Genomic DNA, 24,745 nt, shown 5'->3' with positions numbered 1-24,745 from the left:
ACAGCTAATGCATCTCCCTCTTTCCTACTTGTAAAGCAAATACTCCGTTATTGGCACCCTGCTCCCCAGTCACAGGGCTGCTGCCCTCCAAGTCATAAATTATATCCTACAGTTATCACATGTCTTCCATCCATTCCCTGACAGCACTATGGAAGGCGACGCTACTGGGATGCGAAAGGTGGTACCGGTCTGTGCAGCAGCACATTATGAACGGCAAATCAGGAAAAGATGCAGCTAGGATGTGAGTGGAAGTGGCAATGGGAGAGTGGAAAAGGGGTGGCACAGCCAGGAGTCACCAAGGGCATGCATCCGTGCTGCACAGTGCTGATAGATGGCAAATAAACAATTGAGTATGTGTAAGGAGGTGAAAAGATTTGGGGCATTTTTTGATTTTATTTTTTTACTAAATCCTCCAAACCCCACAGCCAAAAGTTATTATTGGCTAGGATGGAACCTAGAGTTGTGTGAGAACGCAGTCTTCCACTTTTAGACACCTTACCAAAACTTCTTAAAATTTCTCATGACACCTTCACCTCCAGTCACCAGCTGAGAGACTTACTGATTCTAAGTTCAACATTTGCCCTGTGAGGGCAGAGCAGTCTAAATGAACACTGCACATGGAAGCGGAAGCAAATAAACAGAAGAGAATAATTTCTAGCCTGTGCACCAACCTGACCATGAGAAGAACGCTATCAAGGATCCTGCTTGAGTATGACCCTGTACTTCCAGAAAGTCTAGGCCTTACGCTTCTAGGAAGTTTTGATACTTAGTCAGTACTTAGACTGTTGGTCACCTCTTGTGGAGGAATGAATAAAAAGTAAGCAATAAAAAGGAAGGAAGCCAAGATTCTTGTTACTTCTCTACCTACCCTGACTTCTATACTCTTTCAGGTGTCTCTTCAACATAGAAACACTTCAACAGGAAAAATTAGTCTGGAGCAGTGTGAAATCTTTTTCAAGAAGCTGAATTTCAAATTACATCTTCACCCTGAAAGCTGAGTAATATTTTGGAGAAAAAAACCCAAGTTTTCTCCCCTCTTTCCCTTCCAGAAGAACATTCCCCAGTGACAAACACAGGATTCTTAAATGATGTGATTTTATTTCACAGTGAGAGAGAACAGATTACTTGTACAGATCACACAAGGTGGTAGCATAGGAAGCCCTTGTGATGCATTGCCAGACACAAAATCCATCACTGAGCACACACTGAGTCCCTTGAGAAATGCCTACAAGGTGAAATAGAGAGGTGGCTTTTTTTCAATCCAGCCCCCACTTAGACCATAATACAGTCAAGCAACTCAACTGTAAAATTAAGTTACACCATGTTTACAGAGGTGCTGACAGGCTTTCCAGTCATCTTAAACTAAATTTATAGAGCCAAGTTGGTTGAAGAAAGCATTTTTCATAGCCAAGTAGACAGAGGAGGAGATTTCCTAAGGAGGAAATCTGCATTCCCTGGTCCAGTCAATGGTCCAATACTGCTTTTGGCAATTCTCTTTGCTCAAGTGGTTAAAAGAAATGAGGACAGGGCTGGGATTCCAGACGCCTACTTCAAAACACATAACGATTCAGCATATTTGGAACTCGGGTTTTAAAGTTACTTCTGACTCTTTGGAAGTCATTCCAACACAGAGATTTTAATTAAAAAAATTATAACTGTCCAATTATATTCAACAATTGTTACCAAATCTGAACTTTTCAGCTTTGTTCAGATTTTCACATATAGCTTCAGGCTGGATTTTCCAAGTCCTCATGCTCTGTTGTGCACAAGGCAGACAATTTTTCTTTCCTCTTTCATAAGTAATTGAAGGTAAACAGGTGAAAAATGGGGAGGAACAGGCCTATACAATGACTCACTGACGATGATGACAGAAAATTGCTGCTGTCTGCACTAAGTGAAGGACTTAAAATAATCCATCAGAGACGAGGGCAGGCTCGCTGAGCTGGCTTTGTGGAGCTGTGTCAAAGTTAAACTAGGCTTCTTTTTTCAGATAGGTCACCTATTTCTTTACTTCACTAATAATTGCCCATCTCTGTTCAGAGGGATGTGGGCACCCCTGCCTTCTTACGTTTCTAGAGAAGGACGCATAACAGACTTCTGTTTCCTCCTCTGTGACTGAATTACAAATGCAGTCAACTCAGAAACATATACAAAGACAAAGCAAGCCTTGTACAACAGATAACCCGTCAACCTGAGACAACACAGATTTGAATTTATAAAACCTCATTGGGGTTCACTTCTAAGAGCAGTCAAATGCAGAGCTTGTGCAGATTCTTAAACAAACTGGGACTTCCCTTCAGTATCAATCCATTTCTCAAAGTTTCTCTTGGAAACTTGGAATCTGTCTGAAATTTGGTATAACGATTTAAAACAAACTCTGAAACTGAGCAAGTTTCGTGTAGCTCAATGTTATAAGCACTTGAAAGAGCTCCTGAAGTGGCTCCAGTTGTCAAATGAAGTGAGCACAAGCAGATTTTTTCCTGAAAGGATTTACTTACCGAAATCCCACATGCTGCACACTTCTTGCCAAATCGCTGCAGAAACTTCTGCCAGAAGGGAATGCTCACAGCTGCTGATACCTACAATTGACAAAAAAAACGTATCTGTACTGTGCTTACTGCCACCGTCATCTTCAGCTGTGAAGCTCACAGACATCTTTTTTCTCTACTACATTATGGTCTGAAAGGAAGGTGAACTTGCAGATTCCTGTTTCTTCTCATCCTTGCAGTGATTTTTTTTTTTTTATTTACTATTATTTATTACAAACAAAAGCTACACATGAGAGGGTTTTCCATGGTCAAATATCAAAAGGCAGCATCTTAAAATTTCTTTTTCCTAATGTAAGCCACAGCAGTTAAAGCTACACATGACACAGTCATTAAAGTTCAAACATATTACAAACAGTCCTACTTTGTGCTAATGCCTTTTGTCTCATTATCTGAATCTGACAAATGATAAGTGAATTAAGCTCTGCCCCGTTGTACAGGAAGAAAGCTGAAGATACACTTATCTTAAGGTAGACATAGAGTACATATCCCATACTACATGTTTATTCTTAGGAACAACCTGTAAGAGAAACAGTCGCTTACAGTCAATATTACCATTTCATATCCTGCACTCACCTGGCAGCAGCAACGACCACATCGTACCAATGCACTGAATTATTGCTGCTCTCAGTCTTACAAATGACTTACACTGTTAACAGTCACATTCCACTCTTTATTGGCTCTAACTCTGCTGTCTCTTGTCTCTCTTGGTGTCCATTACTTGCAGATCCTTAAGATACCCCATAGTTATCCCTTGCTCTCTAACATTTTCGTTTTAATCGTTGGAAAAGATTTGTCTTACAATGCAGCAAAGGAAGAATCAAAAAGGGGTAGAAAGGGTGGGAGGCTGTGACCAAGAAGTGGAAATGAAGTTCCCCTAAGACAGTTCCACAAAGTCTCTGTGCGAAATGGGTCAGAAATCATGCAACAGCTTCCCTGAAAATGACTGCTGCAGTACTCTATAGGGTAGACAAATTCTCTACAAAATATTTCAAAGTGCAGTACGTGCATATCCCAGTAATAATGCAACATTAAATGTTCTACTTGTGTTAAAAGGACTTTGGTCAGAAGGATGAAAATGGCGGTTTTCAACTAATACTACTTGTAATCAAAGTAAATCATGTAATACAGGAGCAGTGTGTAACTGAGTTGTGTATCACCTAAGCAAGCAAAATTCTATCTCTGCATATCAAGAAAAATGGTTGTGCGAAAAGATCCTTTTATCACACTGCCAATTGCTCTAGGGAGGAATCTTCATATCTCTGGATATTTTAAATATTTATCCTTGCAAGCTGCCTAGCCCAGAAGGCTCATATGTATGAATGCTCAAATAAAAGTTGTTCAATTTTCAACAGATCAGACTGGGGAAAGAGAAAAAGCAGCTAAAATTCCAGACCTCCTTTCTGGCAGCAGCTTTTGTCCTTTATAGGAGCAGAAAGTGACTTACAGGTAAAAGCAACAAGGAATGAATTAAAAGCTCCAAACCATTATTTTTTTAGAAGTACAATATGGAACACCAGCTTTATTTCAAATAGGCAATGCAAAAGATGGTGTAGTTTCTTAACAGCTCTGCCTAGACACAAAACTCTTCTTGTCTTCTGTTATTTTGTGCCAAAATCCAGCAAGAACCAGCTATCAAATAAAAGTATGGGAAAGAAGTGCAACTCACCAAGATGGTCACCACCAAATACTGGAAGTGATTACGAAGATCAGCAGCATGAGTGCAGAATAGCACAAAGTTGCTCTGCTCCAGCTGTTGAAGACATTTGGTGACCACCAAAATAAAAAGGAAAATTAAGTCAAAAATGACATCACACTCCATACTAGCCAAACATAGTTGGTGACTGATTTGTTAAATGTAGGATTTGGGAGTCTCATTCTTCCCTTGTTTGCAACAATTTAAAGCAGTAATAACTCTCACGCTACCACTGGAGTAACGTGCCAATAATATTGGGGAGTAAGCAAGAGGTAAACCATGCACCTAATACAGCATAAAAATGACCAAAACAGGAACTGCCTTATGAGAGGATTCTGTCTAAAGGCTTTATTCCCTATGTTGCAATTGCCTTGTGTTGTTGTCAAAGCCACAGCTGCATACTACTGCAAGAAATTGCCCTTCCTTTTCCACAGCAATGCCATAAATCTTTCACCAGAAGCTCTGACTCCGAAACAAGTTACTTTTCAGCTGGAATTACACTTATGGCAACTTCCTGTAGTAAAGCAGTTAACTGCTGGTTTTGCATACAACCTTGGCTATAAAGTGTAGCTTTGGGTCAGGTATCTCCATAAGTCTGAGTACTCATTGAATGGGAGGATCTAGCTGCACTGTGTTACAATAGATGAAGCCACTGCTACCATGGTTTTGCAGAACTCAGGGGAGTTCTGAACACCAGAATACTGTACAAGCCCAGCTCCAGCAGTTCTGCAGAAGTAAAATGACAAAGGAGGATTTAATACTCATATCACAGCAGTATGATCAACTCTTGCTGCTTTGTGTGCTTGTAGATTATAAGTGGTCAATCTTCTGTATACAAATTAGGATAAAAGTTAATATTCCTTCTCCATTGCCACCAATGCCTTCCCTAGCTTGCATCTCAGTTTATGCCACCTTCATTTTAGATGTAGAATATCATACTGAGGGATTATGGCCAATGCATCTTTACCTGCCTGTTCCTTTGCTCACCAGTAATCCACTCACTAAATTTCACGAAGTCAATGTCCCTCCCTTGAATAACGATAGCAAAGGTTGCTCATGCTGGCTGAACTGGAGTAATACAACTTCCAGCTTCTGCCTCCCCTCACACCTTCCCTTCAGTCTGTACAAATAGAAAAATAAAGAGCTATGGACTGACAGAAGATCTTTTCTTCTCTGGGTATTGTCAGCAAGTAGTTGGCTGCCAGCAACCAGATGTGCGTGGTATCCTTACCGACTGAATGGATGCTGGAAGGATCTGGACCATAAAGGACCTTTCAACTTCTCCTTGTCTCTGCTGTTGCTCACAGTGCCCGAAGCTCCCAGATGTAAACAGAAATGCTTCTGCTATTGTTTCTCACCCTTGAGCCTTCCAGAAAGAACTGACAGATGCTCTAAAGGACAGCCTACTAATCATGCCCAAATCCAGGCCAAAAGGAAACTTTAGCAGTTCTTTGGCAAACAGAGTTTTAAGCAGCCATTCCAAGGAACTGACTAATTCACCAGGACTGTTGGTGAAGGCAGCGCTGCTCTCTTGCATGCCCGGTTCTTGCCCTCTGTCCTGACACTCACTTGATCAATGGCTCATGTGACTAAGAGTCTGTTGACAAAAATGTGAATGTTATTTGCTTTTCAAAATAAAGGCAACTTCAACTGATATGTACAGGTTCATATTAAAATAACATATTTACTGAGCTGAACATAGCTCAAAAATCAAGCTTTAAAAAGACTGCTGGACTGTGGGATGTAAGGGTTTCTTAGTGAGTGGCTTTAAGTTTTTCCACAGCTTCTCCCTATGGGAGGACATATTGCATCTTTTTTGCGAGAGTCACATTCAACTGCAGGTCCTCATCTGAAAATTAGCTCTATCCAGCTCTGCAACAGGTAAGACCTCCTGCCTCTGAACATCATCTTACTCTGACCTAATGCCTTCCATCACAAAAGACTCCATAAGAACCAGTTCAGCCACTATCTGATAACAGCCACCTATGCAAAGGAAAGGGGCAATAGTTTAAAGTAGCACACACTATAGAGAAGAACAGAGAGAAGAGAAAAAGCATTCTCTAAGCAACTGAAGCCACAGGAGACTGTAGATGGATAACATATAACGACCCAATCTGGGTCACCAGGACTAGTTCCTCACCTTTTATGGAAAAAAAAGAAGCCATCTTTAAATGGTCAGGACTTTGGTTTTGCTTCTCGTTTGAAAGAACCATCTCCAGCCACACAGGACCCCAGACACCAAAAAAGGACTCTGGTTCCCTACTGATTTGTAGGGGAAGGCACCACCCCCTAGATCACCACCTCCCGTCACGAGCCAAAGGTTATTTGCATTTTAGCTGCTGCAGACTCTCCCATGCTGGGACTGGAATGAAGCCAACACAAAGACTTAGAGTCTGAAGTTACCTGAACTGCTGTCGAGATGAGAAGAAATGAAGCTGTAAGCTTCACATATGGACCATGCTTCATGGTGAGTCCAAGCCCCTTACAAAAAGGAATTGCTCTGTCTGAATTTAAGGCATATGGATCTAAGAGGAGCAGAATACATAAAATAACAATCTTTTCCAGAGATGAATGCGAAACAATTATTATTCTAGGCATATTTAAATACATCTTACCATCTTTTTCCTTTACTCCAAGAAAAAGAACGACAATCCCAAGAAGATACACACCTCCTATGACACCTGCTGCAATCATATAAACTTTTGCCTTTGAAAAGAAAAAGACATATTTGAAATTGTGACAGGAGAATGACAAGTCATTATGAAAATTTCAGTCTCCTTCTGGTGAGTCACCTGCAAATGAAGAAATGCCTGGCTACATACAGCCAACTGTCTTTTACCCCTCTGAATAATGTTCACTTCTGCAGCTCATTTATAAACAACACCTACTTTAGGATAAATCCAAGGCACATAAGTATATATTTCTTGCAGAAAAAAAAAAGAAGCTGTGAACAAAAGGGCTACTGTGTTGTCAACCTGAATGTTTTAAAAATTTGTTTATTTTGAGACTAGCTATAGACATACAGAGTCATCTATCAAAAACATGCAGCAAAAACATAACTTTTAGTAAGTCTGGTTGATCTAGCTACACAGACTGCAATCTGTATCTTCATGCTGAGTGGGAAAGGCCTCAGTACTGATGTAAACATAATTACTACAGTTACAGCATGTATACATAACGATAATAAAACTTCCTTTAGCCTCTAGTAAATTTTAGAAATCACACTTTCATGCCAATGTTTTGAGAATATGGAAGCTTGCATGTTTGTTTTCCCAGCTACTTAGTGAAATACTCAAGCAAATTCAGAAATCTTTGCTTCCTGTTAGCCAGGAGAACCAAGCCTCCAAGGATACCTCCCACACCATCAGATCACATTTATTGTTTCTAACTTTGATTACACTGACTCTGGAATAAAGCTTTAAAAAATTATTTTGCTTTAGTATTCTGTAATATTTTATTTTATACTGTGTTATCAAAGATAAAATAAGCGCTGGTTATAGAGCTTTATGAGTACTTTTATATTATTGGTTTTGGCTTGCACAGACTACAGTATTGTAGATAGCTGAATTCACTTAAATGATGTAATTTGAGCCTCAAAAGCAGCCTATCCAGGAGAGAAGGGGCTGAAAAAAAGGATAGTAACAGGACTCCATTACGAATTTTATATTTTGTGTCTATGTATTTGTTAATTTGCTTGAAGCAATTGAATTAAATGCTTTCTTTCACAGGTCATCATTAAGTGTAATTTGAGTTTAAACTATCAAGGACATTCATGGTAGGCCAAATAAGATTCTGTGACCCTAACCAAAACTTGTTAGCCCATCTACAAACTATATCAACATTCATGCCTGGTTTCCAGTAGGAAAGATCCCCTCTTAAACTTACAGTAACAACTTCAGAGCTTAGAAATAACGATTTCTTCCACTTCCTTTCTTTAATAATGAGCAAAATAATAATATCAATCATTCACTAGGTCTTCTTTTAAACTGGGTGTGCTCTTACCTCAAAAAGGACAGGAAAGCACATGAGGTTAGACAGAAAGGAAATAAATCAAGATCATGTTGGTTTTTTTTGTTTGTTTTTTTCCTTGAAAGCCATTTAAGAGATTTGAAAGTGGAAGTTGGTGATTATGGCACAAAGGAGATTCAGACAGGGAATCTGCTGTGCAATGAAATTCACTTTGCTCCACAACTTTTCAAACTACTCCTCCTGACAATTCACAGAGCTGTAATAGCACAATAGTTTTCTACATCAAGCCATCATCCTAGAAGCTAAAAAGGACAACAAGATCCTGTGGTGTGTCTTGTTAAAATGTACATTAGAAGTTACCCAACAAGCAGCTGCAAAAATGTTTTAATCAGCCATAAAATGGCATGGTCACTTACAGAAGCAGCCTGGCTCTCCCCAGGCAGTTTCCCAGATCACCTCTCTGAGAAGACTTACAATGACCTGCGCCAAAAACCAAATGCCTGGTAGCACAGAGGCAGAGAATAGTGTCTGGGAGTCGGGGGAGGCAAGGGTTGGTCCCCTTCCTGGACTAACAGTGCTGGCACCAGGGTATGCAAATTCAAGGCATGCATAAAAATATGCCTTTAGCTTGTGGTTTTACTGCTGCTGGAGTGGTTATAGGAACTGTTCAACTATATAGTTGTTGCTAACAACTATAAGCTGTTCAACTGCTTATTCAACAAATAAGCAGAGCACAAATACGTACATCCTGATTTGCACCAAGTCCCTGAGATTAGACTCAGGGCAGGTAATCTTCTTCATGGGGAATTTTATATATCAGTTAGTACCTGCACTGACAGAGAAACAGATGAAAATATAAAAAGAAAGACTAAATCTAGCAATTGGTAAAATAGAACCAACAAACTGTTGATTTCACAGGTAACAGAAAAAAACACTACACAAGGTAATTGCTCGATTCAGGACCTGTTTCAAGACCACTGGAAACAATGGAAGACTATCAAATTGTGTTCACTGATGTTTGGATCATGATTTAGGATTTCCTCCCACATATAAAACCACCTCTGTTTCTCAAAAAATAGCAAACTGAAGCATGAAGAGATTAAATTACTTGTGCAGGATTACAGGAAAAATCTGCTGTGGAAAATGAAATAAACAAGCATGGATCTCTAGGTTCATTCCATACGTTAAGCACTGAGCCCTGCTCCCACTAATTGCCTGTTACCAAGGATTTACTTTCAACAGTGCTTTGTAGTTTCACAAGAATACAGATTCCAAGTAGGACTTACAGTTTCGTTCACGTAACAGCCATTAATCTTTACAGGAGATCCCTAGTGATAACTACTTTGAAAAGCAGTGTTGCGGAACCGATCCTGCTATAGCCACCATTTTTTCATAGAATCATAGAATGGTTTGGGTTCGAAGGGACCTTCAAAGACAATCTTGTTCCAACCCCTCTGCCATGGGCAGGGACACCTCCCACCAGACCAGGTTGCTCAAAGCCCCATCCAACCTGGCCTTGAACACTTCCAGGGATGGGGCATCCACAGCTTCTCTGGGTAACCTGTGCGACTGCCTCACCACCCTCACCATGAAGAATTTCTTCCTAATATCTAATCTAAATCTGCCCTCTTCCAGTTTAAAGCCATTACCCCTTGTCCTGTCACTACAGGCCTTGGTAAAAAGTCTTTTTCCATCTTTTTATAAGCCCCCTTTATATATTGAAAGGCTGCTCTAACGTCTCCCTGGAGCTTTCTCTTCTCCAGGCTGAACAACCCCAACTCTCTTGGCCATTCTTAGTAGGAGAGGTGCTCCAGCCCTCTGATCATCTTTGTGGCCTCCTCTGGACCTGCTCTAACAGGTCCATGTCTTTCTTGTCCTGGGGACCTCAGAACTGAATGCAGTATTTGTGGCAGGGTAAAGTAAGCTTTTCCTACTGACCTGTAAATCAGCCCCTAGTGAAAACAAAGGATGGCCACACAACTCCTAGCTACTTCACAGTTTGACATCTTCAGCAAAGCTCCTCAATGCAATTCTGCTGTCACGCTGAGAAGTGGTTGCAAAGACAACAGACTGGAAGCCTTGTTTGCAACAAGGTTGTTGTCTCAGCTCCAGCGTTACTAATTTCAGGGAAGTCATGTTCATGCTCATCCAGCTAGATGATATGATATGGTATTACAGAAACACTCCCACCCCTCCCCCTAAGAAATTTTAGTGTTCTCCCATAGACACTTACTTGATGAGACAGGGGGTCTGAGAGGTCTGGAAAGCCAGGAGTGTCATGCCAGGAGCCATTTGTGTTTACTGGTGGGTTCACAGTGCAGTGATGAGAGACATGAGCACTGGCCACAATCTGCCCCTGAAGTGCAGCTCCAATCAAGGTCCCAAGCACTTCCATGGTCATTCCTAAAGAAGGGAGAGCAAATGTGCAGCAAGGATGAGAACTTGATTCCTCCACTGTCTGCAAGCTTGCTCATTTGTCTCACTGAACAGAAATCTTATCAAACCATTTTCTTTTACAGGGAACAAGCAGAAAAGCAGTATCAAGAACAGCAGAACTGGAAGGTCAGTAATAGAACAGTTTCAAGAAAAAAGAGTTTTGTCATCTATTTTCTGATCAGCTCTTAGAAGCCTCAATGGAAGAGCCTCTTTTATACAAGCTGCATGATGGATGTGGCCGAGATTAAGAGCCACAAGGGGATAACATAGAAACCTTTCATCTCAAGGACCAGAGCGGAACTGCAGTTTAAATGTTGAATGTCATTTCCAAAGCAGGACTAGGAGCCGTAACATCAGACTTTTAATCTCAAGCTTGACAGTAACTTGTGAAACTTCAAGTCACTTATCTGATCAAACCTCTAGGTTCTCCAACTGTAAAATAAAATGATACTTACCTCAGGTTTATGTTGGAAATAACACAGCTGCAAAGCTCTTGGAAACAGCAGATGCTGTGCTTAACTGCCCAAGGCCACAGTCAGACAGAACTACCTACCTCAGCCTCAGAGAATGATTCAGGTCACTAACACTCCAAGTACCATAAGAACAAGGGATCATCTGAAAAAACTACTAAAGCCTCCATTTGGGAAAGCAAAGATCTAACTATGGGCATCCAGCTCACACTTCATGTACTCAAAATCAGTCAACAAGGTGGCTAGTTGTTACAGCTCTGTCACAGACGAGTGGTCAATAATCTGGGTTCAAGACTCTTCTCACTCTGAGGGATTTCCAGCCTGCCATTTGTGTTTCCACACAACATGGCCATACCCAGCATCCCCATGACAGGGAGATAAACTGAATTCCTGTCCTAGCTCCAGAGACTATTTATGCATTTTGCATAAAGATACATAGGGTTGAATACATGAACAGATTAGGAACAGGGACTAAAACTCCCTGTTTATGAGAGAATGCTCTTCTCTGACTTAAACATCAGGTTTTTTCCTTCTTATTCTCTCTCAGTGGCTCCAGGGGTCCTGTGTTACTTTCTCAGAAGTACCATGGGGGATTCTGAACGGCCGCTTCCGGAGTGGGTTGTGTCCTGATGGTTATCATACTCTCTCTGGGATGTGACAGGCATTTCAAAAGGTCCTAGGTTCAGCTTTATTCAAGTTCCCAGCTCTATAACAGTCTTCCTAGGTGACCTTGGACATATGCCTTTCTGTGTATCCCTGTAAAGGAATGAAAGTACTTCTTTGCTGAGCAAAGGCAACACATACAGCCTGCAAGGTGTTCCAACAGTGCAGTAATGAGGGCTACATGTAGCTATGGAAGGTCAAGTAAGGAAAAGGAAAGAGACGCTCCCTAAGAGACTTGGATCATTTAAACGATTGCTCCCAAACAAAGAACCCTCCTGAATGGGAAATTTGAGACTTTACATAACATCAATTTAAATCAATGGGAAGTAAAAAAAAAAAAAAAAAAGCTTCTTCCCCAAACCATATCCAATCTTACTAGCTATGTTACAGTTCAGTCCATACACACAAAAATGCTGGTAGATGGTGGAAATCCTAACCTCAACCTGATCTGAATTGTTTAGATAGAAACTAGTCTCAGTTGGACTTTGTAGTGCTTCCAAACTGTTGACTACTCAGTGCAAAGACAACACGCTCAAGTCACACCTTTCATTCAGAACACCACCTACATATTGTGTAGAATAAAACTTAGAAGCATCATTAGAAGCAACAGAAATACAACCATTATGAAACCTTATTTTCTAAGAAGTAGCAAGAGCTGAGAAACAGACATATTTCAAAGTTCTTGTGTGCTCAGAATTTATAATGTATTACTTTCCACCTTAGTCGAGAAAGCTGATCTTTCAGAAAGCAGATCATACCTTGAAGTAGGCTATAATTTGCCCAGAACATAAGTAGGATTTATGTTAAAGCAACTTTGGAATCCAGTGTTTCTACCTTGCATTCATGGTAAGGACAAAATTTATAATACGCAGTTCTGCTTGTCTCCAGTAGAGGGTAACGGATCCTCTAATCCCAACCTTTTTTTAAAAGCACACTTCATATTACACAGCTGTTTTTCTTTAATCAGTTGAAGAAATACCTGAACAACTGATTGTATCCAGGAAAGTCTATCAACAAGAATAATTCTTTATGAAACCCAAAGAGAAGCAAAAGTGTTTAAGTAAAACACATGTTAAAAAAAAAAATAGGAAAGGAAGGGAAAAAAAAAAAGATTCTCACATAATCATAACCATTACAAGAAAACGTGGCTCCAAACAAATATAGTTTCAAAATATACAACGATACCAACATTTGAAAAGTCAAAACCATGGTTCATTCCACCATGCTGACTTGGCATAGGAAAACGGCTGTACACTCCAAAGTTAAACCCTTTCTGAACAGTAAAGTGACACTATAAGTGTGTAACACGTCTCAGCCATGGAGTTCAACAGCTTTTATGAGCACAAATTTCACAGGCCTATGAAGCCTTGCACAGGACTAGCAGATAGGAAAGCACATTTATTTGGATCACAGCCTCTGAAGACATAAAACCAGACAATAGAAAACACTAGGTACATGGATTTAGTTCGAATTTAGGCCAGATGACTCAGAGTACAGTCAGTGCCAAAGAATATAACACAACCGGAATCTCCCGCTGTTTAGTCCTGTCCTATGACTGCTAGCCCAGACTTTCTCTTGAGATAGCTGATGATAATGCAAATTACAACTGTTCCATGTGGCTGGAAGAGGATTGGGTTGCTCAGAGGATATTGTATCTAGAATTTCTGACACGATATTTCTAGCAATTCTGGTCATTTCATTGTGCCTCTGTGGTCTAGTTTTCAATATACTCAAGCAAGTATGTTGAGGGGTAGAAGGTTTAATGGAAGTGAAAATGGCTCTTGCCAGGAAGAGAAAAAAATGCAACAACAAACACAAACAAGTTATGCTAAAGCAACACTGAAGGACAAGTTAAGACATAGAAAAGTCTTTCATGGGATATTTGACTCTTTTCTCTTTACCTTGCTTAATGCTGGTGGCCATAAGAGACAGCACTTACATAGTAAAGGAGGCATGAGAACAGAGCTGAAGAGAGGAGGAAGGGAAGAAACTGTTCTTATATTCAATTTATAATTTATACAAGAAATCTTGAAAATAGTTTCATTGCACTTTTTTGGTCTGATCAATTTACTTCAAAGCAAAAACTTTGTCTGGTTTTGATTGTTGAAGAGCCAGAGATACGGCCTGGAAGACCTCATTCTTTTAACTAACACAGTTAGAGTGCTGGTTATATTACAGCAAGATCTGTCCTTAAACTACCTGATATACGTTAGAATTAAATATACACAGATGAAATAAAAAGAGATTTCAGTTGGTGTGAACATGCACACAAAATTACTCTCCTTTTTTGGTGAGGTTAACTGCCTTGGTTCTGAGTTCTAGACATTTTTTTGGAGAAAACAGGCTTGGGATTTGAATTTATAACATGAAACATGTAAACCTAAGGAAATTAAAAAAAAAGAAAAAAGGAAAGAAAATACTCAAAATTACTTTCAGACTTTCTTTAATTGAATGTTAAAGAAGATCAGCACTTACTTTTTTCCCCTACAAATCACCTTTAAATGAAATCATTATTCCCTACCATGTCTTGGGTAAGAGTGATTTTTATTGTTTCATCTGGCTAGCAATAAACTAAAAAGAGTTTATAGCTAATCAGACAATTTGAGACAATAAAACATTAATGTCTCCTATTTAGCTAGAAAAATGGAAGCATTTATAACACAAAATATTTTTCATCGGATATTAAAAATCTCATATAAAAATCCAGTTTAGGGACACAAACCATTATGAACTTCCTATAGATAAAGAATGATTTTAAATAAAACTCAGCCCTAATCCACATGAGAAAGCCCAGATCACACTCACGGTATGCTGTTGCAGAATCTCTCTCCTTCTGGTCTGTGCTGAGAAACATGGTGAGGGCAGAATATGGTACTTGGAATAACTATGCAAAGAAAGAACATCACTTAGGAAATGCCAGAGTAAATGCTGTATTCCTTTGATATCCAGGAAAATAGTTTAATGCAATCTTGGAATTCACTTTAGAACATTGTATTTTTTAGCACAAAGACCTGTCTTTTTTTTCTGACTTGTAAAGCATATGAAATTGAAAAAAAGTATCTTTTTTATAACACAAATAATAAATTACCAAGAGGCTTTACCTTAATTCTGCGCTCCTTCAGCTTCCTTGGGAAAATGTCCCTCATAACTAGGCTATAAAGCATCTAGTTTTCTTTGCAATAGGAGACTATCATGTTCCTAGCTTGAGTTAACTAACAGGAAGCAAAGCCATAAGGAAGACAATACAATTTTCCACTTTATTGAAGCCAGAAGACTGTATAAATCCCCAAAATATTTCAAATATCCATCTCACTATGTAATTGCAGGAGATAATTGTGAAAATTACTTTGTCTTCAGCACTATTTTGCCACACACTCCTTGATTAGAGTTAAGAGTAGGTAGAAACACCCAATTGCTACGTCCATACACTGACAAAAAGGTAGACGCGGAATGTTGCTTGTTTATTTTTACAGCACTGTATCTAGCATGCAATTGATAACTTGCTGTAAAATCTTGGTGGAAACAATACACTGGTAATATTTATTGCAATGTTGGGTAAATGAGCCACACTTTTACTGTGGGAGAGGCCTTATCTCCAGTAGTACTTCACTGAAAATAACTATTCAACATTAAAGGTTTGACCTTTTGGATGCTCATGATGTGAGTGAGACCCTGTCCTTATAGTGTTGAACTAAAATAAAAAGCTTTCAAAGCTCTGCCATGGAAAACCTGTGTTTTTCCTTCAAGAGAGGGAAGAAAATTATTTTAAGCCATTATGAATATCTTCTGGACCATCTTTCTACAGAGGAAACAAAGGACCTAAGGAAACATTCCAGCTTAACACAGGAATACAGAATTCCCAGGTCCAACAGGTCAGTAAACAGAAGAAAAGCCAAAATCAAACAAGAAACATTTGTTTTCATGTAAACATTTTAAATGTTTGCGAAGCACTTTTTCAAAACGTAATCCAGTGAAATTCAATCAGCCAGGATACACCCTGCCAAATTGCAATGCAGCTATCTCACTTGCAGTCCTCATCTGCTGTGTGACATGGCTTTGCACGGAAGATGCCTTGTTTCACCTTGATATTGGCTACAAGGCAAAACGGAGTGATGCAACACCTACGTGCACAGTATGGAACGTGTCAGAAAAGTTCTTTGGGATCCACTGAAATGATGGTTTCTGCATAAATATTGCAAGTTCTGGGTTGTATTAAAAAAATTCATGTGCTCAAACTCTTCTATTCAGGCATAAATATCATGATGACTACTATCAGTAGTATTTCAGCTCTAGTACCCCGACTTTTCATTACCTTCTACTTTGAGTTGAAACACCCAGAACTACAGCCACAAACCTACTTGATCTCCTAATCTGCTCCTGAAAATAGAAGTTATGAGAAGTTAGATGTATAACTGGAATTCAGAATCCAAATGTGTGGATCTATACAAGAATGAGTCGAGTATCTAGGGCACTGCCAATGAAAGTGGAGGTAACCTGTCTGAATTAGCAGGTCATTTGCCAGAGAAAGCATTGGCAGAAACCATCAACCAGCGGAGAGTTTGATAAAAGGACACCTGCCTATCACTTAAACGCACTAGAATTTGAAATCAAATGTGAAGTTCCAGTTTACTAAATCTGAATGCATTAACATAGACAGAAAACAAACAAGTTACTGCTGAGAACATCGTGACCTGTAATCTACTTACTGTGGTCAGTGCTTGGAAGAGGCAGTAGAAAGTCAGGTACCACGCAACTCTTCCTGATACAAAAGGAGGCAGGTACCACATAAAAAAATAGGACACTACTGTGAAGGGTGTACATGCCAGCATCCTGCAAAGTGCCAAGATTAATACATGTCAACAATCTCAACATAATGATAGCAAAGCACATTACATTTTCCTGCTAATAATCAATATAATGCAATTTATTTTATGTACAGTTTTCCTAAATATAATAATGCCATGTTTTAAAGTTTTAAACATTAGCATGCATTAAATACACGGATTAATGTAAAATGTATACAAGTACTTCCATAAAATGGAAAAACCCCAGCAAATCTGAAGGAAAAGAGCTATACTTAAGTTAATATCCCACTCAGAACACAGACAATTTCCTTACATATGCACTGTAACAGCATACCTATGTTGCCATTCCTTAGTACGTCTCAGACTACACATTTATTAGAAAGAACCACTGAAAACTAAGCTCTATTGTCCCATGTCTTCCTGTACTTCAGCAATTTTTACATGAGCCTACTTGTTAGCAAGGACTCCCTCTCCCAATTTTAATGCCTTCAGTCTTCCTCTCAACTTCGCATCTTCATTGCTAATTCAAGCAAGAGCAAATACACTGATACACTTAAAAATGCTGAAAACAGCATAAAAGATAATGGACAGCCCACTGCAGAAGTTCCTACAGTCTGTATCTACTTGGGTATATGATAATTCACTCCATTTGACTCAATAGCAAAATTCCTAATCACTTCAAACACAAAAGGATCATCTTCTGGTGAGGAAAGTAGTTTTTTAAAAAAAGAACCACAGAAACTTAAGTCTCAGACATTGCCATTAACCAGCAATTAATTACGTTAGTCTAAAAATTCAGGCAAACAACACTTGTCAAACTCCATGATATGGAAGAAGTGGTCAAATGCTATTGTTTCCTAAAAGTCTGAGCTGCAGCAGCGTCAGAGTTTTCCTGTATTCTTGTAAATCAGACATTAAACAATGTAATTAGATGACCACGATCCCAACAAAAAAAAAATATTCAAACACATAAAAGAGAAAACAGATTAATCCCTTCACAACAGCACTACTGACATTGGGGGTCAGCTGATTATTTTGCAATCGTGAACTGAAAACCTGGAATACAAAAGAGTAATGTGGGTAAATAGTTTAGTAAAACAATGGCTTTCCCACACTGCTTTTTGGGATGGACAGCATCACTGGGAGCTGAGCACTTAAAAGTGCCAGGTTCTGGTATTCTCTGTCCCTCCAGTCCCCAGGCCACAGTTCACCCACAGCTGGTCAGCATGGAAAACACAAATAAGGATAAAGTCCTAACATGTCTCAGGGAATCTACCTTCCTCTCCAAAAGTGTGAGCTCTTCCAGACTGGTGTCCAGACAGAGTCACCACAGTAAAATATTTCCATAGTCAATTTTTCATGCAACTTTTCAGCAATAACCCCCTTAATATTCTTCCCCCTTTTCATTTTCTTTCTACATTTTCCTTTTCTCATTAATGTCAGTGAGTTTTCAGAGCCTTGCTGAAGTTGCTGAATATCTGATTGTCTACTGTTATCTCCTTTAACAAAATATTTGACCAGGTTTGTGTAGTTCAAGTCAATGTCTGCTATGCCTTTTAAAATACATTACACAAAAAGAGAACAATAACGATTGATGACTTAATATATTGAGTCCAGTATTAAGCTATAGTTAAATGTTCACCTTCTTTACTAATGTTCCTGCTTTGCTGGAAAGTAAGCCAGTTCCATTCCTTCACTCTAGATACTGAAGAAGTTGGAATAATTTCAAACTAAGAAAATATTTTTAAGCTAATGGAAGACTTATTTTTTTCCTTTGTATAAATATGGTCTGATCTCCAAAGCGTAGGAACAAAATTCCCATGAAAAAAAGTTACCATTACCAAAAAAACAGACAAAATCCTTCTGGAAAGAAAGTGGCTGTTTGATGAACGTATAAGTAAAGGCTGGGTTAGATAAGCACTTTTCCTGTAAGAAGTGCAAGTTGTGCAGCAGTTGGTTTACAGTGCAAAGGGATGATAAGTTCATGCTTGTGCTAGCATGGGGGTTATTCTAACATTGATTTAACACTAACAACAAACACATGTATCTGCAGTATTTTCAGGAACTAGAAAAAAAAAGGCATCAGAATACATCTAATGGCGTTTGCATCAAAATGTCTTTTTTTTTTTTCTTTCTTTTTAATAACTTTGTTACTCATTTAATTCAGTGCTCATTAAAAAGCACTCCATTTACCTGGCCACTAACCAAATCTTGAAAAAAGAAACAGCAGCAAGCCCCTCTTTTCCCATGGGGCTCTTGACAAAAAGCTTAACTTTGACCTGAAGGCCCTGTTCCTGCTGGGGCCAAGAGCAGCTGATCTCAGCCTTCTTCCAACACGTACTTGCCTTCCACTCTTTGTCAGATATAAGCTGCCCATGGACAAGTTTGTGTAGCCCTAAAACCACATGACAACAATAGAACCATCAGCTAAAAAAATGGGCTTATTTTCCATGAAAATTCAACTTCTTTGCTCAGGATACCACATTTACTCTTGGATTTTTGTTATGAATAAAGTTTGGGGTTTATATTGATTCAAAATATCTTACAATACATCCTTATGATGCATGACATAAGGAGTCTTTCATCACTGCTCCATTTCCCAAGTTACTCAGTCTCCCCTTGACTTCCAAAATGTAAAAAAAAACCCAACAAATAAATGCCCTATGGCATAGACGAGCTTGGGTTTCTCTAATGTATATCAATCCCTTCCAATTTTCTTGCTTCACACCAGTCAATCTCCTTCCTATATGACTAACATTCATTCTTCTAAACTCTCCTTATAGCACATGGACAGCACATGTACAAGTGTACTAGCTAGAGTACATACAAGGGTTAAGTATGTCACAGTGAAACATCACACTGTGCCTTTAGAAACACTGATCAAAATCTTACAGCGTGTCATTCATTATAAAAGTCATGGTGATTTTTTAAATTAAGTACTTTCATTCTGGGGATGTAAGAGAAGAAGGACCAGATTGACTGCTGTAAGGAAGAATGTAACGGAGTGTCAGTGCAGTGCTGGTTGCTGAGCTCTTCAATGCCACAGTGTCACATTTGTTCCACGTGTACGCACACATCCTTTACTGAATTGGAAGATCTAGAGAATTAAAGTTAATGGAGCTCCTGGAAGGCTGATGTGAGAAGTGACGGCACACTAGGACACAAGTAGAAACAAGTTTCAACTTTGTGGAGGAGTGAAGTCAAACTAAAGAAATCTAGACAAAGATAAAAATTCAACTACAGATTCAACGAAGTTTTAGATCTGAGCTTCCAGTTTTGTTAACAACGCAGTGTCTTGGCTTTATTTGTTTGTGTCTCCCATGGTAGACAATCTCTTCTGTGTTTTCATGGGTAAACAAGTTAAAGGGAAACAGATGACATGACAATTTTTCTTTTTGATTTTATATACGTAGAATGAATACAATCACTGTTGTCTGGGAAACAGGCAAAGAAAAATGAATCTAATTCAATGAGGTGACTGTACAATCACAACACACACACAATATTGAGATATATATGTGTAAATATATGTACACATTTATGCTTACCAAGGCATAAGTCGTCCAATTTTTGTCCATCTACTTTTGCTAATAAAAAAGCCAGCAACAGGATCAGTAACTGCACCTGAGGCTTTGCCAATGAACAGCACCAGAGAGGCATGAAACGGAGTAATCTGAAAGTACAGACAGAATACTGTAAACAAGACCCATTGTTTCACAATACAATGAAACAGCATAAAGCTACTTTCCAGAAAAAACACCTCAGTGTTTTAAATAATGATAGTTGATTTACAAAACATGTCTGCTGCTGTCATAGAAATTACTATTGGTTACCCATAGCAAACAAATGAGACACTGAGACAGGCACCATGCAAGAAGGGATTAGACGGGAAAAGTGCAAGGAAGGAGAGATTATGAATGCAGTTAGAACTACGAAAATGAGTCAGTCAAATATTAGACTAAAGTCCTTGGTTTAGTCATAAAACATGACAGAGTCCCTCTGTAATTATCCCCTCACTTTGTTCCCCACACAGCCCCATTTCCCCACATCTTTATCTTGACCTGATCTAGAAAAAATTAGAGGGAGCTGTTTACATGCATTCATGTTTTTTTCCATCTCCTGAGATTACCAACAAGGCTGCCAGCTGGTGGCACGTGGCTGTGGAAGAGGTTGTAGCACAGCAGATTTTATCCACTCAGAACTGAACTGTGACAACTGAACTGCATAAAGCACATCTGTTCAAATCAAAGTTGCCAGCACATGCCCAACAAACCTCACTTGAAAAATGTTCAGGGATTACATAAGAATTAAATGGCCAAGTAGAAAAACCTTCGAAGTTAACCCAGGAAGATCATACTTAAGTGCCTACATAGAAATATGGCTTGTCTCAGGCAATGTAGCTATTTTTCATGTATATCTGTAGAGAGCTTAGGAATTTGTACCACACAATGGTTAAAACAGGCGGGTTCCCTTCTGAGTGCTCAGTTCATGCCACAGAAACTACAGGCCTGAAAAATGCCATTGAGATCTATATAAACATGAATGTTCCTTAAATCAATCATTGAGAGAGGCTGCTGGAACAGTCTATGTGGTTGTAACAGCGACAGCAGACAAAACCCCTTCATCTACATGCTGCTTCGTGCTATCAGTGTTCCAACGCAGCAGGAAGGCTGGTGAATGCAGCTGACAACACCAAGCTTGAGCTAGTACCCCTTGCTTTTCTGCAGAGCTTATTGCTTCCTAGGCAGCATCACACGGCTTCCAGCTGGCGCAGGTCCCTTGCCCACTGAATTTGCTGTAGGTATTCCCTCAGAGGTGAAGGAAGGAAGCAATAGTCTCTGAATGTCCTGGATGATCTTTGTAAAAGGCAGGTGCTATGCACTTTTGTAATCACACCTGTGAAATTTTAGCCCAAATTAGGTGAAATTGCAGGGACAGACAATCTTCCTGACTCCATCCTAGAAATCTTGTAAATAGCGAAGGATTGGGAATGGTACTCTCCAGCAGGTATTGACAGTGGCTCTCCAAACATCCTATTGCTGCACTGTAGGATAAGGCTGGGATGAGCACCAGGCTGTGTCCCACAGCCATCTGCTGATGTTCACCTCATCCATCTTTGCTGACTTGTGCCCTCCCAGAGCGAGGGTGGCAAGTAGCCACCAACCCCGAGGCAGACCTGCCATGGAAGCTGCACTGGAACTACTCAGAAGTCACTACTGCTTCTCAAGAGACAGGTCAGCCAAAACAAGTACAAAAGAGCAGTCAGAAAGATATAGAGGTTGAAATACTACAGTTATGAGGGATACAGGGACAGAAAACTTCAAATTACGTGGGTTTTGCATCGGTATTTTGTTCAGATAACTTGGACAGAAAGGAAGTGGATATTAGATAAACAGAGGTGGAAGAAAGCCTTGAAGAAAACAAGAATCTCTCTTAGGAGTGGAGTCTGTGTAGTCACCCTGTCTTCATTGTTGGTATGGGCTTAAACATCCCTTGGCTGCATTTTCTTAGGCCCTGAATCTAGACAGTGTCTGTCAGCACCAATGCCAGAAACTTCTCAATGTTAATAAAATACAAGATAAAATATGTTAAATTCAACCATCTCAAAAGGAATAGAGACCAGGATCCTATTATCAGAGGTTTTAGTGTTTTCTAGTAATTTAACTCAAGGATCCTGTGTGGTTTGGAGTTACATTTATATGTCTGTACTTTATTCAGGTAATTTAGGTGGAACATGGAATTCAAATAGAAAAACTGAAAGATACAAAAAAAGAATACAAATGTAATTTTCTTAAAGATTTCAGCTTATGTACGATAGATTACACCTAGCAAGTTTCACAGTCTCTCAAAGAGCTAGAACAGTTCTGCCCTCTAAGTGGGCAAGAATTAAACCTGGGTAGTGACTATAAAATTACATGCTCTCCCCTGAAAATGTGTGGAAAAAAACCCAGGATTTCAGAGCCATTTATCAGCCCTTGAAATAAATCCTGTCCCTGCAGGATTACTTCAGAGAACAAACTAAACAATCAAGGAACAAATAATTAAGCCCCTTAACGAAGTAGTAAGTGTATCATTACAAACATTAAGCAAAATTACTGGGTTTCAGTATGAGCTTGTTAACAAAATTATTAAGTCACTTATTTAGGTAGTGCCCAAAGATGCAAGAATGGGACCCCAGCTTTCTGGACACTGTACACAAAAACATACAGAAATAAATGGTCCCTAGCTTCAAGAATTTTCAGTTTCTGTGATAAGCAGAGTGGGGAAATTGCCGTATTTATAAGCACCCCGGGAAAACTGTATTAGTGTCTTTCTCATTCAGTTCATGCTTCATCATCTCAAACGGCTTGTATTGCCAACCTTGATGTAAGCGTGAAACAGCTGCAGTCAGAGCCACATCCACCTCCTTGCTGCATCTCCCAGTTACCTGGTCCACCTCCAACCCCTCAGACTCCACACCAGCCACTTGACCTCTTTGACACTGCTGTCCAAAACTGGCCCCTTTTCTAGATCTTGGCACTTTGATCTCAACCAGACACTCAAGATCTCAGTTTTACATGCCCATCTTACTGCTTTGTCAGTTTTATCAAGTAAGTCACACCTGAGCTTCTGATATCAGACTTTTATAGGAAAACCATAAATCCAGTCTTTTGGACACTTCCACCCGCCAAATCATGGTATCCTGTCTTTCTACATCTTAGACAGCAAATGGATAGTGATATCTGATCCAGAACATCAAATAAAAATAGTCATCAGTGCCAAAAGCCATTCATGTAGTTTCATCTACAGCTGTTCTCACAATCCCTGCAATTTAGCCTCAACTCCCTAAAATCCTTTTTTCTATCCTATACTACTTTATCTGTCCTACATAGTTACCACGCAGACATACAAGAAAATTCAAAACAGTAAAAAATGCTTATGGATTGATTTTATTTGTTTCTCTGCTGTCCTGAAATCTAGCTGGAGCAGCTGAAAGTCAGATGAATGGGATGACTCCTCCTGCTTTGTTTTACCAGGTCTGCTTCTGCACCAGAAAGCCACAGACTGGAAGCAAAGAACCTTCAGGAAGGATAATTCAGCTTTCTTTGCAAAGAAATTACCCTAGACATACCAAAGAAAATTTATGTGAAATTATGTTGACTACTGGATGCAACCGCAGTGATTTTTAACTAAACCAAATGAACAAAACTTCACCACCTCAACATGGTGCTATTAATGTTTCAGATGTCTCATATCTTATGCTGACTCGACACAGAGAACTGCTTTTTCTTGTGTCTGCAAGTGTGTGAGCTCTACAGTGCCTAAAGTTCTACTAATGATTCCAATCTAAAAGCAAGCAATAGCCACTTCAAGACAGAAATGAAACCAGTGAAAAAAGAAAAAAAAAGTTTTCTGGACAAGTGTATGCAGTTTCCAGGATCCTGAACAGCTAGAGGCAATGATAACAAGGCTTTATTAGCTAATTCACCTTTTATCCTTCCAGGGGCATTGTTGACAACATCAGAGTTGAGGTAAGTCTACAATCTGTAAAGGTTTCTTGTGCTACTTACGTGGGCTATATCTAGGAGGTAGATCTGTAGGAAGAAAGCAGCAGCACTCCCTGCCACTTGATTTGGGGCACCTCCTATTGCATAGCATAATTTGCCGCAGATCGAGAGCCTGTATTCCTGCTCAAGACGAAGCAGAACAAATGATGAGAAAAACAAGGTACACAAGTTAAAAGCTACAGAAGTCATAAGGTTAAAATTCAATGTTCACATTCAATTTAGGTATTTGCTTCACAGGTATTCAACTAATAAATCCAAATGCCCTCTACCCTTAACACTAACAGACATTTGGATGCTCATTGCTTTGATTTTTAATGGTTTTGCTCCTTAATTCAGTCCCTAAAAACAGATTACAGTGTTCCTACAAGGGAATCTAGGCTTACCTACCTGCTTCTCACAAGCTAGGAACAAGGAACAAGTTTACAAACAAGCAAAAAGAAGCAAAGAAGTGCACAGTGCGCATACTGTTACACTATTTTCTGAGCTTATTTTTGTCTTTGCATGTTTAATTCAGATTTTTTTAAAGGTTGAAAAGTTTTTTATCTTAAAAAATAATTTCTTATATTAATCTTTCAGGCCATAAAAATTGATATATACTCTTGTACCATAGTAA

At 39.3% G+C, this 24,745-nt stretch overlaps 1 protein-coding gene across 1 annotated transcript in view; it reads right to left on the bottom strand.

Annotated features, from left to right (window-relative positions):
* MFSD2B (major facilitator superfamily domain containing 2B) overlaps positions 1-24,533 on the bottom strand; it is a gene marked incomplete at its 5' end in the record, with an annotated part of 30,533 nt that extends 6,000 nt beyond the window's left edge. The window contains 10 exons of the mRNA XM_009700854.1: positions 2,499-2,579; positions 4,216-4,299; positions 6,646-6,767; positions 6,858-6,948; positions 10,445-10,614; positions 14,586-14,664; positions 16,487-16,610; positions 20,134-20,258; positions 24,136-24,252; positions 24,520-24,533. Coding sequence (XP_009699156.1) covers positions 2,499-2,579; positions 4,216-4,299; positions 6,646-6,767; positions 6,858-6,948; positions 10,445-10,614; positions 14,586-14,664; positions 16,487-16,610; positions 20,134-20,258; positions 24,136-24,252; positions 24,520-24,533 — 1,007 coding nt within the window. The remainder of the gene's footprint in view (positions 1-2,498; positions 2,580-4,215; positions 4,300-6,645; positions 6,768-6,857; positions 6,949-10,444; positions 10,615-14,585; positions 14,665-16,486; positions 16,611-20,133; positions 20,259-24,135; positions 24,253-24,519) is intronic.
* Between the last annotated feature and the right edge of the window lie 212 nt (positions 24,534-24,745).

This window comes from Cariama cristata, unplaced genomic scaffold (genome assembly GCF_000690535.1).
Source record: "Cariama cristata isolate BGI_N322 unplaced genomic scaffold, ASM69053v1 scaffold20015, whole genome shotgun sequence".
NCBI classification, from domain to species: Eukaryota; Metazoa; Chordata; class Aves; order Cariamiformes; family Cariamidae; genus Cariama; species Cariama cristata.
The sequence above is the reverse complement of the archived record's forward strand: the minus strand, read 5'-3'. Positions and strand labels throughout refer to the sequence as shown.